Raw genomic sequence first — 12,325 nt, 5'->3', positions numbered from 1 at the left:
GGGGGTAGTTTTATAAATATACCTTTATTACATATAACTTTCTACACTGTATTTTGGTCTAAATCACTTCACACACTTCTGTATATATAACCAATGCATTCTCCATTACCCTGGGATCTGCCCAGGACTGTGCATAATAATAATAGCAGTATAGTATAATGATACACACCTCCATGGCTTGACCTGATCACTAAAGCTTAACTGCAATTTTCATTAACATAAACCTTGCAGGCAACTTTATAGTGTTAGATATTTTTAAAGCAAACTGTGCTAACGATATAATATGATTAAGGTAATGTTAACCCTGCGGTGCATAAAAGTGTCCCTGCAGTAATGAAGGGGTTATATTTTTCTCCACACATAACTAGGTTGGGTAATCCTGAGCTGTACTTTAATTTGGTTTTAATTTTATGGGCTTCGTTTTTAACTGCTTGCCTTACAGACCTTTATTCCTTACAGGAACAGTTACCTCATAAACACAAGATCCGCCGCTTCCTATGCACTTCGCCTTCCACCTCAAACTGCATTTCCCCCCATGCACTTACTCTCTTTCTCTCTCTCCTCCTTTTATTACTATGGCCTTTTCCATTTTTTCTGCTCCAAGCCTGGGACACAAATCTCGCTGCTATTGCAGTGTGTGACATCTCCGCTCGTTTGCCGCTGCTCATTAACAAACAATACTGCTGTGAAATTGGTTTAATGACAAAGTAATAAAATTGCTATTCTGCTCACAGAGAGCCCCAGGCATTCTGAGGCAGGCTCTGGGTGCCAAGATGCATTAAGCTGCTTATTCGTAAAAAGAGAATCATCTGGTTCTAAACTCCCCTCCCTGTATACATTTTGCCTTTCATCTCCTGATAAAAAAGATATATTTTCATAGGTACCTCTTCAAGATTGAGTATGAGATTGTTTTGAAGCAGCATGGTATCTGCTAGATCAGCTATGCACCCCAAACACCGGCATGGTGCTCTAATGCCAATTTCACTGCACTGTACAAGAATGTTCTCTTGAAATCTTCTAGAGCCCTTTAGCTATGAAAGCTGCTGATTCCTTATCTTGAATGATTTCTCTTGAAAAGGACCCCCCATGAGCTACTATTTTATTTGCCCTTTTATTTAACCATGAAATCATCATTTTCAATACATGGCACAGAGAATCAAGTACCCTAAGTACCAAAATACTGAGTCAAAATAACAAATATGAACCCACCAATTTTCATAAACAAATGTGATCCATTCATAACGTAATCATAACATGTCTACAATATGTGCTTATGGGCTTGATTACTACATGCCAAACGGTAAGAATAATGGTGTATTATCATATCTACAGTAGATGGCCAAAAATATCCGGAAAACTGCCGGTTTAGAATCCTATTTGAAACCAAGGGTATTCATCGTAAATTGATCTTTTCGTTGCTGTTAATGCTTTCCACCTAAATGTTGAAACATTGTTAGGTTTGGTTTCATTCAGTAACAAGAAAATTAATGAAGTTGGGCACTGATGATGGGGATCAGGCCTGGGTTTCAATTCATCCAGTAGTTCAGCTGGGTTGAGCTTAGGGCTCTGTGCAGACCAGTCAAGTTCTTTCACTAGCATCTCAGTCTTCCCATTCTATAAGAACCTTACTTCTGTGAGTTTGCATGGCCTTCCACTTTATTTATTGAAATTAGGGATGCAACGAATCCAGGATTCGGTTCGGGATTTGGCCAAGATTTGGCCTTTTTCACCAGGATTCGGATTCGGCCAAATCCGTGCCTCTGGCTAAACAGAATCCAGATCCTTAAAACTACATATTCCCTATATGTGTGGTAATTCAGAACTATATAAAAGAGCTTGTCAAGTGCAAAAAAATGAATAGTTACTATATCCACATGTACCTGTGAGTCATTTCTGCTAATTACGTGGAACACAAACAGTTCCCTTTTTGTTTTCATTTAAATCTAAAGACTCAGCAAGAGTTGCAGATAGTGAAAGTCTTTGGTTTAACATGTAATGCTTATCGTGGAAAAAACAAGAATGTGTTGCAATGCACAACAATCTTGCTGAAAAGCAAAAACTTCTTGTATGTCTTTGTCAGTAGGTATAGAGCACAAACGAAATGGTTAAAGTGATATTCTATATGTGTTTTTCTTGCTGAGTTCAAATGCAAATGTGGACATAAGTACAACACACAGTTGCATCACTTGGTGTTTACTTGTGCATTTACATTTCATTGTTTATTGCAAAGCAAATTGTAGTACTTACAGCACAAATGTATTGTTAAAGACAAACAAGGGCGTTCTCTTTTTTCCTTGAGATGTATTAAAGATAAAATGACTCTTGTATTAAACAGAATGGTAGTCATAAGTTAAAGATTCCATATAAGATGTAGAAAAATTCAGCCCAGTTATACTACATGAAGTTCTACAGGCCGGCTAGCACTGGGCCTGTGCGACAGCATACCACTACTGGTTAAATTCACCTGTCAATAGATACTTATATTAACTAAGGTAAGCAGTGTCCATGCCCCTACTGCTTTTTCTTGTGAGTGCAGATTATAGCCTAATGAGCAGGAAAGGAGTAATGCAAAGAAAACACACCCCCAGACTGCAAATTCCAAGGGACAAAGCCTTCATCTAACATACCAAACAGAAACCAACAAAAATCACCAATCTTCCCTGCTCAGTGCAATTAAGCAGGACGTAAGGGTAAGAACTGCAATGTTTTTGGGTGGTACTAGCCTTCTTCTATCAGGCATAAAGGGAAATCAGTGCAACTGTAAGGGGGAGATTTATCAACGTACGAGTTTGATTTATTTTCATGATTCGAGTGTTTTTATGCTAAAAAACTTCAAAGTATGTTTTAAAAACTCAAACTTCAAAATTTGAATGTAAACATTTGCCATCTAAAAGATTGTGAGTTTCTATAGTTAATAGTAGTTGTCCTAGGCAAAGCCATATTTTCAAACTCAAATTTTTGTTTTTCAAATGAGTTTTCCTTATTAACAAATAAACAAGCATTTAATATACAAGTTTATTCGATTTGTAAAAACAAACTTAAATTCACAAACTCAAAAATTGATAAATAAGCCCATAAAACTTGCAGTTGGGCCCATAGGCCTTATTTGTTATATACATAATTGCACAGAGAAGTTGCATCTATTGACTTTCAATAAAGTGCATATTTTGCTATGGTGGAGTTAAAATCACTGAAATCCCATATAAAATGTTCAGGAAGTTCTGAAAAAATAAGAGTAAGTAGACTGGAATATCTTGGTCCACCCATCTTGGAATACCATTCTTTCAGTGTCTGAGAACTTACAGATATATCTGTAAATGTAACCATCTTCTTGTCTCCCCATCTAAAAGATACAAAGAACTAAACAAAGATATTTATCTTACTGTTCAACTGTTGTTGAACCATGACCCCCAGCAGTTCTAAGTACATCCAAAAAGCATCTAACTGTTGATACATGAGTAGGGATGCTCTGAATTCACTATTTTGGGATCAGGGCTGAACCCCGAATCCTTAGTGAAAGATTTGGCAGAATATAGAGCCAAATTAAAATCCTAGTTTGCATATGCAAATTACCAACAGCGATAATTTTTCAACTTCCATGTTTATATGACAAAAAGTCATGGATTGCCCGGACCTGAATCCTGCTGGAAAAGGCAGAATCTTGCTCAAATCCCAAACTAAATCCTGGATTCGGTGCATCCCTATACATGAGCTCAGTAAATACATTTGGGAACTAGGAGGTGTCCTGTTAAATGCATATTCCATTTTCAGAGGGGAGCGTGCAGGTGATTTATAGGCATAGACTTTATCTAAGTCTGAACTCACCTGTAACCCTTTTACACTCTTTTCCGGCCTCTAATCACCTGTAATCGCTAAGTGATGATTACCTGCCAATCTATTGCACAGTTTCACTTCCTGAGACTGTCACCTTTAACCAGATTGAAACCTTAGTTTGCTCCCTTGCTAATGAGACTGATAGCTTATCACCTCAATTTAGGGAGAGTTTCAAATCTCCTGTTTACCCTCAAAGGTGAATAAGACAAACAGACTTTTCCACTGCTTTTAAGCACACACATGCGCATGCAGGCACACACGTAAACAAATAGCTGTTTTATAGCAGGCCAGCAAGTGCTAATGACTTGGCTATGGGATACAGAGGACTATGTAACAGAAAAATTAAACAAAAATATTGTAAATGCTGTACATTATACACAAAAATCTCATTACTTGTTATATTTGTAAACTGCCAAGCACAGTTTCCTGTACAGATTGAAAGCAGTAAAAATGCATTCATAAGACCCACAGACACAAATATTGCTATGGATAAAGAAGAACCCCATGTTTTTTGTATCATATCAAAAGCATCTCTTTTAGCTGGTTGGAGTAAGGCTACTGCCACATGAAAAGGTTTCTCAGCCTGCGTATAAGCATGGGCCGAAAAAGACGCCCCTCCAGTCAGATCTGCAGAATGGTGTGTCTGCACACAGAGGTTCTGCATCAGCGAAGACGCAGGTACATGGAGCAAATTTTTGTGCCTTAGCATGTGAATTCCCATTTGCAGCACAATCCGCTCCATGTCTGACGCAGCATTTCTGGGTGCAAACACACCATTCTGCAGATCGGAGAAAAGGGGAGTTTCTGCTCCGTGTGGCAGTAGCTTAAATGTTTCCTGGTTCTGCAATTCATAGTACCAAATAAAATGGTAGACAAAAACTTGACTTTGAGTTACTTAACTGGGACAAGATTTGCCAAAGAGAATAAATAATTGCAATGACCTGCAGAGATTTATTGCAGGTGACTCAGCCGCTCTTTGGTTTCTTACCCTTAGGGAGCTGGAAATACCATACAAGTTGCCATACATCATATGACCTCCTTTCTATCATGCCACTTGTTTGGGCTTAAGTAATCGGAACAGCACTTCCTTATCTGCCTATGCAACGTGCACTGGCTGGCATTGTGCATCAGCATATGTAATTTTCAAACCTGTCCAATTCACAAACTGTACGATACACGTTAGGACTGTTGATTGTTGAGCCACCATACATCATATAAAATGTACATGTCAAACTCTATCTAGGTTAAAAAGTCATATGAAATACAAGGGAACCAAACAGGCTAAAGTCCAGCACCATTACATTTTTTCCTAAACCTCTGGAAGAAGGGAAACAGATTCACAGAGCTGGCTAACATACAGAGAAAAGGGTCTGAAAAAAGAAGCTGAATGAAAAAAGAGGTGAATGTGTTTAGTGAATAGATAAGCCTCCCCTTGTACTGTGCACCAGTCTCATCTCTTTTCCAGGTTAGCAGTTTATTTGTGCATTAATCACAGTGACAGAAGCAAGGCAACTCAATTTTCTGCCTCCCTAGCTGGGCGCATCACTTTCTGTACTACACTCAGCATGGAAATGGCTGCATGTAAGCTGTGGTTACTGGTTTAATTGAAATGCTATCCACACTATAGGGTGCATTAAACTCTGATAACAGCAGTTCCTGTGGCCAACTTAAGTAGCTTGGGAAAAGAGCAAAGAAAAAAAAATTGGCTGACTGATAAGTCAGACAAACTGGCTAATTCTCAGAGCGTGTCTCTCATTGTGATCCGTAAAAAATGAAGGGGGGGGGGGGAATGAATCAAGGAACCACGAAAATCAATTGACCCACGGGTGGCTCATCAGGAGCTCAGGCTGATAAAGCTAACAGCTTTGTTGGTGTCTGCCTGCCTGCACGCTACAGATAGAGCACTTTGTAAATGAACCTGCTTTGATAAATATATTAAGGAAAGCTGTGAATAAAAGGCAAAGGCTTCTCATTTGTAAATACAGAGCTGGCTACATGGAATTAGAATGATAAAATAGAGTCCCATGTAATTAAGTTTGTATTAGTCCTGAAATCCGTGCAAATACGCTGCCCGGAATTTTAAAAGAGAACTGTCGTTTCAATTAATCTGAACATCACCCCAGAATGTACCGAACAAAATTAAGCTTGTGATAAAAACCGGGCCCTGTATTTTGATAAGTAAATCCAATATAATTTCTTCGTGGCTCTGATCTTTGTCTACAAATCCTGCTGCTCCTCTTTCTCCAACCCCTCCTTTTTTCTCCATGTGTCTCTCTCATACAGTCAGGGATAATCTGGACAGAGAGGTATCCTTTTAGGACTGGCTGTGAAATATCAAAGCAGGTTGTGTGTTGTCAAGATGGGTCACAGAATCACAGAAAAGGCTGCTGCTACTCTCACCCTCAAAGATTCACACCCTTTGTAGATAAAGTCATAGGCAGGATGTCTCTTATTCCTCTCTAATTCCTCAAAGTACTGTTGAAGGTAAGGCTAATCTCTCCTCCTCTTTCTACAATGTTCCAAGAGGGCATGGGTAAAGAGATATTAAGCCTCAGTTATGATCAAAGTGTAAGTGCAAGGTTTAAAGTGCATTTTTCTGATGCAAATTGCTATGGTTTTTTACGCACAATACAGTGCATTTTCATAGAATGTCATCACATTTGCATCCACCACAACTTGCATTCAGTACACAATATGTCTGTGTTGGTTAACTGTGTGCAGGTTGCAGGGCTTATTATATTGTTTGTATGTTGATTGGGCAGGTTTAAAAATCCCATCAGGCAAGGAGCACATTGGCTCATAGATGGGATTCTCACCCTGACGGCCTGCATCCTGTCAATGTGATCCACCTCAAGGTGGGCATATCAGGGAAAAACCTGTTCATTTGGCGAGGTTGAGATCATTCTTTTTATGGCTGTTTATTGCCCCTCAGCAATGCTAACCAATGAGCCAAGGTTCTGCCCTCTCTAAAACACATGTTTTGTTCCAGTATGACCATAAAAATCTAAACAGTTTCAGCATTTTCATATTCACTTCAAAGCTATGTTCACATAGGGTCCATATACCTTTAAAGTGAGGCAAAGGGGATTCTGTTCATAGATTATGAAACAGATAGTGCTTCTACCATGCAGGATATCAGAGAGACATTTAGTCAGAAGGTTAACAACCCTATGTAGTCGTATAGTGATGACATGACATTGTGGTTTCCTTTGCCAAATATCAAACTTACGGCTGCCATGCAAAAGAAGTCTCTAGCATGTTACTTAACATAACTGATAACACATCTATGATATATTATAAAATAGGAATAGGTGGAGGATATTCCTCTTTATGTATTAGTATTCATTTTTACTAAAAACACATTTTGATCAAATGTCACTTTTTCCTTAATTTAAAACCAGAAAGCATTATCTAATATCTGAATTTGTTGCCCCTCCATTACCCAAACTACTGTATGAACCTACAGCAATGTATCAGTGTAGGTGGTTTTGATTTAAAAGCACCTCTTTACTCATCTCATGTGTTCTTATAACAAAGCAAAAATTAGCTGTTCTACAAATGTTACACAGTGTATGAGTGGCTATTCAAAATATCTTGCTTTCAAAAAACAGGAGTCAAAATCTTTGATGAGATCATAAGCCAACAACAAATGGATAGTAAGTAGCTGCAATATCACAAAACAAAGACTATTATAGAAACAAAGAAAATGATAATTGATCAACGTATTGACAAGAGTAGTGCAGACTGTGCTGGGCAACCAGCACACCAAACTAAGTACTTAGTACAAGTGATCCTGTGGCTGTTTGTTCCCATATAAACACACTAGCTACTTTTCTAGTGCATCTTTCTGATTGCTGGAACCATGAAAATGATTGCTATTTGATAAGGCTGCGCCTGAGATGTGTGAGACTTGGTTAGATTCAGTTTGTGAAGAAAAATGTTCTGGCAAAGAAACATAGAATCTAACTTAATCTGACTTTTTACAAATTTTAAACACTTCATAAAGAAAACCAACTGTAGGGCCTTCCAAATTAGCTATTTATGGCAACAGTTGTTGAAAAGTATACAATCACATAGAAGCAATTAGATTCCTACTGACACCAAGGATGTGATGGCAATCTAACTAGTACAAACAACTGCTTTGGTTTGACTACATCAGACCCTATTTGCATGCAGGGTAACTAATATTTCTAGAAGAAATTCAGTCCATCAAAAAGTTGTTTCTTTTGGGGTTTTCGTTGTGGGTTGTTCCTACACATGTAACAGCCATTTTGATGACCTTATTGATGCTGTGCAATGTTGAACACTTATAAGATGTACTTGAATAACTGGTAAATAGAATTTATCACCTTTCTTAAAAAAACTTGTTTTGCTATTCAACCAGCAAACATGTCACTGTACACTGGAAATATACATGCTTTCTTACCAGTTGTTAACTTGCAAAATAGTCAGTCCCGTATCCTGTGCTAACTGCTTCTTCTGTTCTTCTGAGGGGTATGGATGCTGCAATATATAAAAAGGCAATGATCTTAGAATAAAACATCCACATATTTAAATGCTTTCTGCAAGAGCCATCATTTTTATTACCTGACGAGTCCTAAACCCAACATCGCACAAAAATGGTTAAGCAATTCAAAGAAAATCAAAGAAGTATTTGGAGCACACTAAAATAAATTGTTCTGAATGATTTCCCTATGCCTCGTTCTCCACACCCTTGTTTAGAAAAATGCTTTTTTCATGCAGAGCTGGCTGTAAGCAAGAATTTACAGTACTTAATCTACAGCACTAAAATGCCTAAAGAGCCATAGTAGCTTCAATACATTGCAAACACCTTGGTTCCAGAAAATAATACAATATAGGCATTATTTAATATGCTAAATGATGCAAAAGTATTTTACTATAGTTCTCTCTGCAAAGTGACAGGGAATGTGTAAAACAAACATTATCTCCCTATTGCTTCTGTAATACAATTTTGTGCAAAGGCACAAGAGTCCCATCCCCTGTGTTTAAACTGCTCTGTTTGCACAGGGTAGAATGCTCCATCGCCAACACATTTGCCCAAGTCGAAGAATAAATATTATCCATTCAGCACCAAGTAAACTTTTCCACTTCTATGAAGGAATTAGCAGAGACGGGCCTAGAAAGCACTGAGAAATGGTTAATGCACGTTTTTCCCCCTCCCACTCTAAACAAGCCAGATAGAAACTAAACCAACAGCTCATTGTTTGTGAGCCAAATGCACATATATTGGGGCTTTAAGGAAAAATACTAAGATGCAATTTAGGATGCAGAGAAGTAATAATATGTAACTGGACTAATAATACAGTAGGGTCCTGGATTGCAGCATTTGGCGACTTCCACTAAGGCAAATGGCAATCATTCAACAGACCGTGATGGCATCATAGGGTTAATTCTGTTTGTATTGATACTCAAGGCTTTTAATATTGGACAAATGTTAACAGACAAAGATGATAATGCTGAGTTAATGTGGGTTAAGGCTAAAATGAAAATACATTTTTTCTGATTGCCGGGTGCTGACAAATTTTTGGCTTCTTCAGCAGCCACGCTATTGAATCCATGTAATTACACCCAGGCTTTTTCCTCGTCTGCCCCCCTTTCTGCTCCTCCTCCCTGCTTGCCCACACTGCTAATGACCTGCTCTCTGTTATCAAAACCACTAATAGTTCTTAGTCCAGGCATTGGAAGAGATCATCATATATAAGGAGGGACAGGGTGATTTGCATTGGGTGAGCAGAATGCTCTCACACCCTACCCTGTCCCACCATTGCCTAACTGTTGTGAACAGCCTGTATGATAAATGCTACCCCTAACCCACAGACTGTTTTCAACAATGCCATTGCCACCTATTCTTCTGGACGTAATGGAGATAATGAATGAGCTCTGACGAGAAATCCTGCTCATCACCATCCCATGGTGGCTGGGAACAGAGAGCCGCCAACTGCAGGGAGAATAGGAACTTTAATTGGCTGAAAACATCATTTACAGAAGGGAGGGTATGGTAATTTTACCCACACAGTGCAAAGCTGTTAACTGGTTCTGTGTGCAAGGATATGGGCCTCTTGTTGCCTCTTTGTTCAAATGGCAATGAAGGGTAAAGTGTAATCCTTTTATGGCTCCACAGAAACATAAGGCACATATGTGCTGAATCATTGTTCCCAGCACCTTTCGCAGAGTGATACAATGACAGGCAACTTTCTCTACTTCGATCTGGTTGCACCATTCCCACATTAGCTGCCACAGGGTCAAGGTCCACACAAACTTTGCTCTAATTGGCTCAAAATTGGGTTCTATTATCAGTAAAACATACTGTACGTTAAATAAACCCCAAAAGTTTCTGTCATAATCAAATAGCAGCTAAGCATGCACCAGTCCAGTTTTATTTTCAGCTGGAGTTGTTTGTGGCAAATACACACAACATATACACCTATTGCGACACTCCTTCTGAAGACAGAATTATTTCAGAGCCAAGCCTTTCTACGTGATATGTGATATGAAGCACCAATCCGATGTTCCATACCTGTGGCAGAACTATAGAATTTGGGCACTGTGATTGTCACATTAGATGACAACTATGCCCTCCAGCATAGTGCCTGTGACCTGCTTGATGTGTGCCCCAACACCCTGCTCCCTAGTGAGGCACAATGTGCAATGTCACATAGACCTGCTAGCTGTAGGTACAGTAGCCCTCTGCCCTTAGATTATTAAAACAGTCAATATTTAATCTGGGCTTTATCTGCTTGGAGCATGCAATAAAACTGTTAGCCTGCACAGCTACTAAATCTAGACACAAGTTAAGAGCTGTACTGCCCAATAAAATCAACATAGTTCTGAGTCAACATTTAAAGGGGAAGTTCAACTGGTCATGCTTTTAATAGTTTTCTAATTATTGGCCTTCTTATTCTAAATCTTTCTAGCCTAAAACTAGCCTTCAACTGAAAATGCTCTCTTGCTGTCATTGTCCCTAACCCAGGACTAAAAAAAAAAACAGATTAACTGTGAAGCTTCATATGTATTGTTATTCTTATTTAATGTTTATCTCTCTGTTCAGGCCCACTACAATGCATCTTCCATTGTGACTTCCAGCCTGAATGCTGGGGTAATTAAGCCAGATAGGAGTTCTAAAGGTGTTCTAAAGGTGGCCACACACGTGGCGATCTGACGATCTTTCGAGCAACCATCGGTCGCACGAAAGATCGTCAGATCCGCCACTAACCTTCAGGGCTGAAAGAGGCAGATAAGGAGGAAGAAACAATAGGATTTCTACCTTCTTCTGCCGATTCAGCGCTGAAGGCAGATTTTGGTCAGGCGCCTTCAGGCGCCCGATCAAAATCTTTTAACTGGTCCGATCGGCGAGTCGACCGATATCAGCAGGTTCCTGCGATATCGGTCGACTCGCCGACTTGCCATACACGCACCGAATATCGTATGAAACAGTTCAGATCCAAAAAAACTTTTGGTAAGTCTTGATCTTTCTTATTATTGTAAATTGATATTCATCAACTCATTAATATCAGTTCTATCGAAATCTTGCATAGACACTAGTGTACAATGAAACTTATATTACAATGCATAACTATTGTTCCCCAATGGATAAGGATAATAACCCTTCTTTTGTGGACAACCCTAATTTTACTGCTTGTTACTGAACATAAAAGTTTGCATGGTTGTCCATCAATACCTGAGCTAAGCAATGAAGAGCCAACACCACAAAAAAGAAAAAGGAAACTTTAATCAAAAGTCATAAGTAGATGCTTGTAATGGTTAAACCATCTGGTTCTGAAATAGTTAATAACTCGTGTACACAGGTAAACACAGAATGTTCTTGCACAAACCAGAAAGGAGGTGGAGTAAGAATGTAGAGATAGCTGGTGTGGGAGGCCACAGCTCACATTAGAGATTATAATACAAAATATGGGAACACACGATCAGCGTGGGTGTAATTAAATTAATTAGCAATATAAAGCACTCTGATGGAAGTGTCTCCACACACAGAGGTATAAGGATAAAACAGGTTTTAAATATTTAACAGGAAGCCATCTGTCGTATGCTGGTTGGTGCTCAAGAAATATAAATAAATAGACATGCACACACAAACCCTTGTTCAGGTCTCTAGCCATGGTGTGGTTGCTGTGTGGTACATGGGCTACTGGGAAATATTTGGGCATACTCCTGCATCTTGGAAAGCAGTTTTCAGCATTGTTTTGATCTAGGAGTATAAAGGCATTACTGAGTGCAACTCAGCACCAGAGGTTTCTAGGAAATTTCTAGGACAGCAAATGCCCAGAAAAAGAGCTGGGCAGAAACTCACCAAAGTAAATAAGGAGCTCAGGTATACTGCCCTCAGCCTTCAGAATAGGTAACACATTGCTGTAATACATAAGACTAATGCCACATGGGGCTGATTCGTGGAAGGCTAAGAATCAGCCTTCTTCTGCAACTGAGTTATGATCATAAAATTGGTAAACTTCCA

General features: G+C 39.0%; 1 protein-coding gene across 7 annotated transcripts in view; it reads right to left on the bottom strand.

The window, feature by feature from the left end:
* Nucleotides 1-12,325, bottom strand: part of meis2 (Meis homeobox 2) — a 96,417-nt gene that overhangs the window by 16,180 nt on the left and 67,912 nt on the right. For all 7 annotated transcript variants that reach the window (XM_012967803.3, XM_012967805.3, XM_012967804.3 and 4 more), the window contains exon 9: nt 8,261-8,337. In XM_012967803.3, coding sequence (XP_012823257.1) covers nt 8,261-8,337 — 77 coding nt within the window. The remainder of the gene's footprint in view (nt 1-8,260; nt 8,338-12,325) is intronic.

The sequence above is a fragment of the Xenopus tropicalis genome, chromosome 8, assembly GCF_000004195.4.
Source record: "Xenopus tropicalis strain Nigerian chromosome 8, UCB_Xtro_10.0, whole genome shotgun sequence".
Taxonomy (NCBI): Eukaryota; Metazoa; Chordata; class Amphibia; order Anura; family Pipidae; genus Xenopus; species Xenopus tropicalis.
This window is presented reverse-complemented; position numbering and strand designations above follow the sequence as displayed.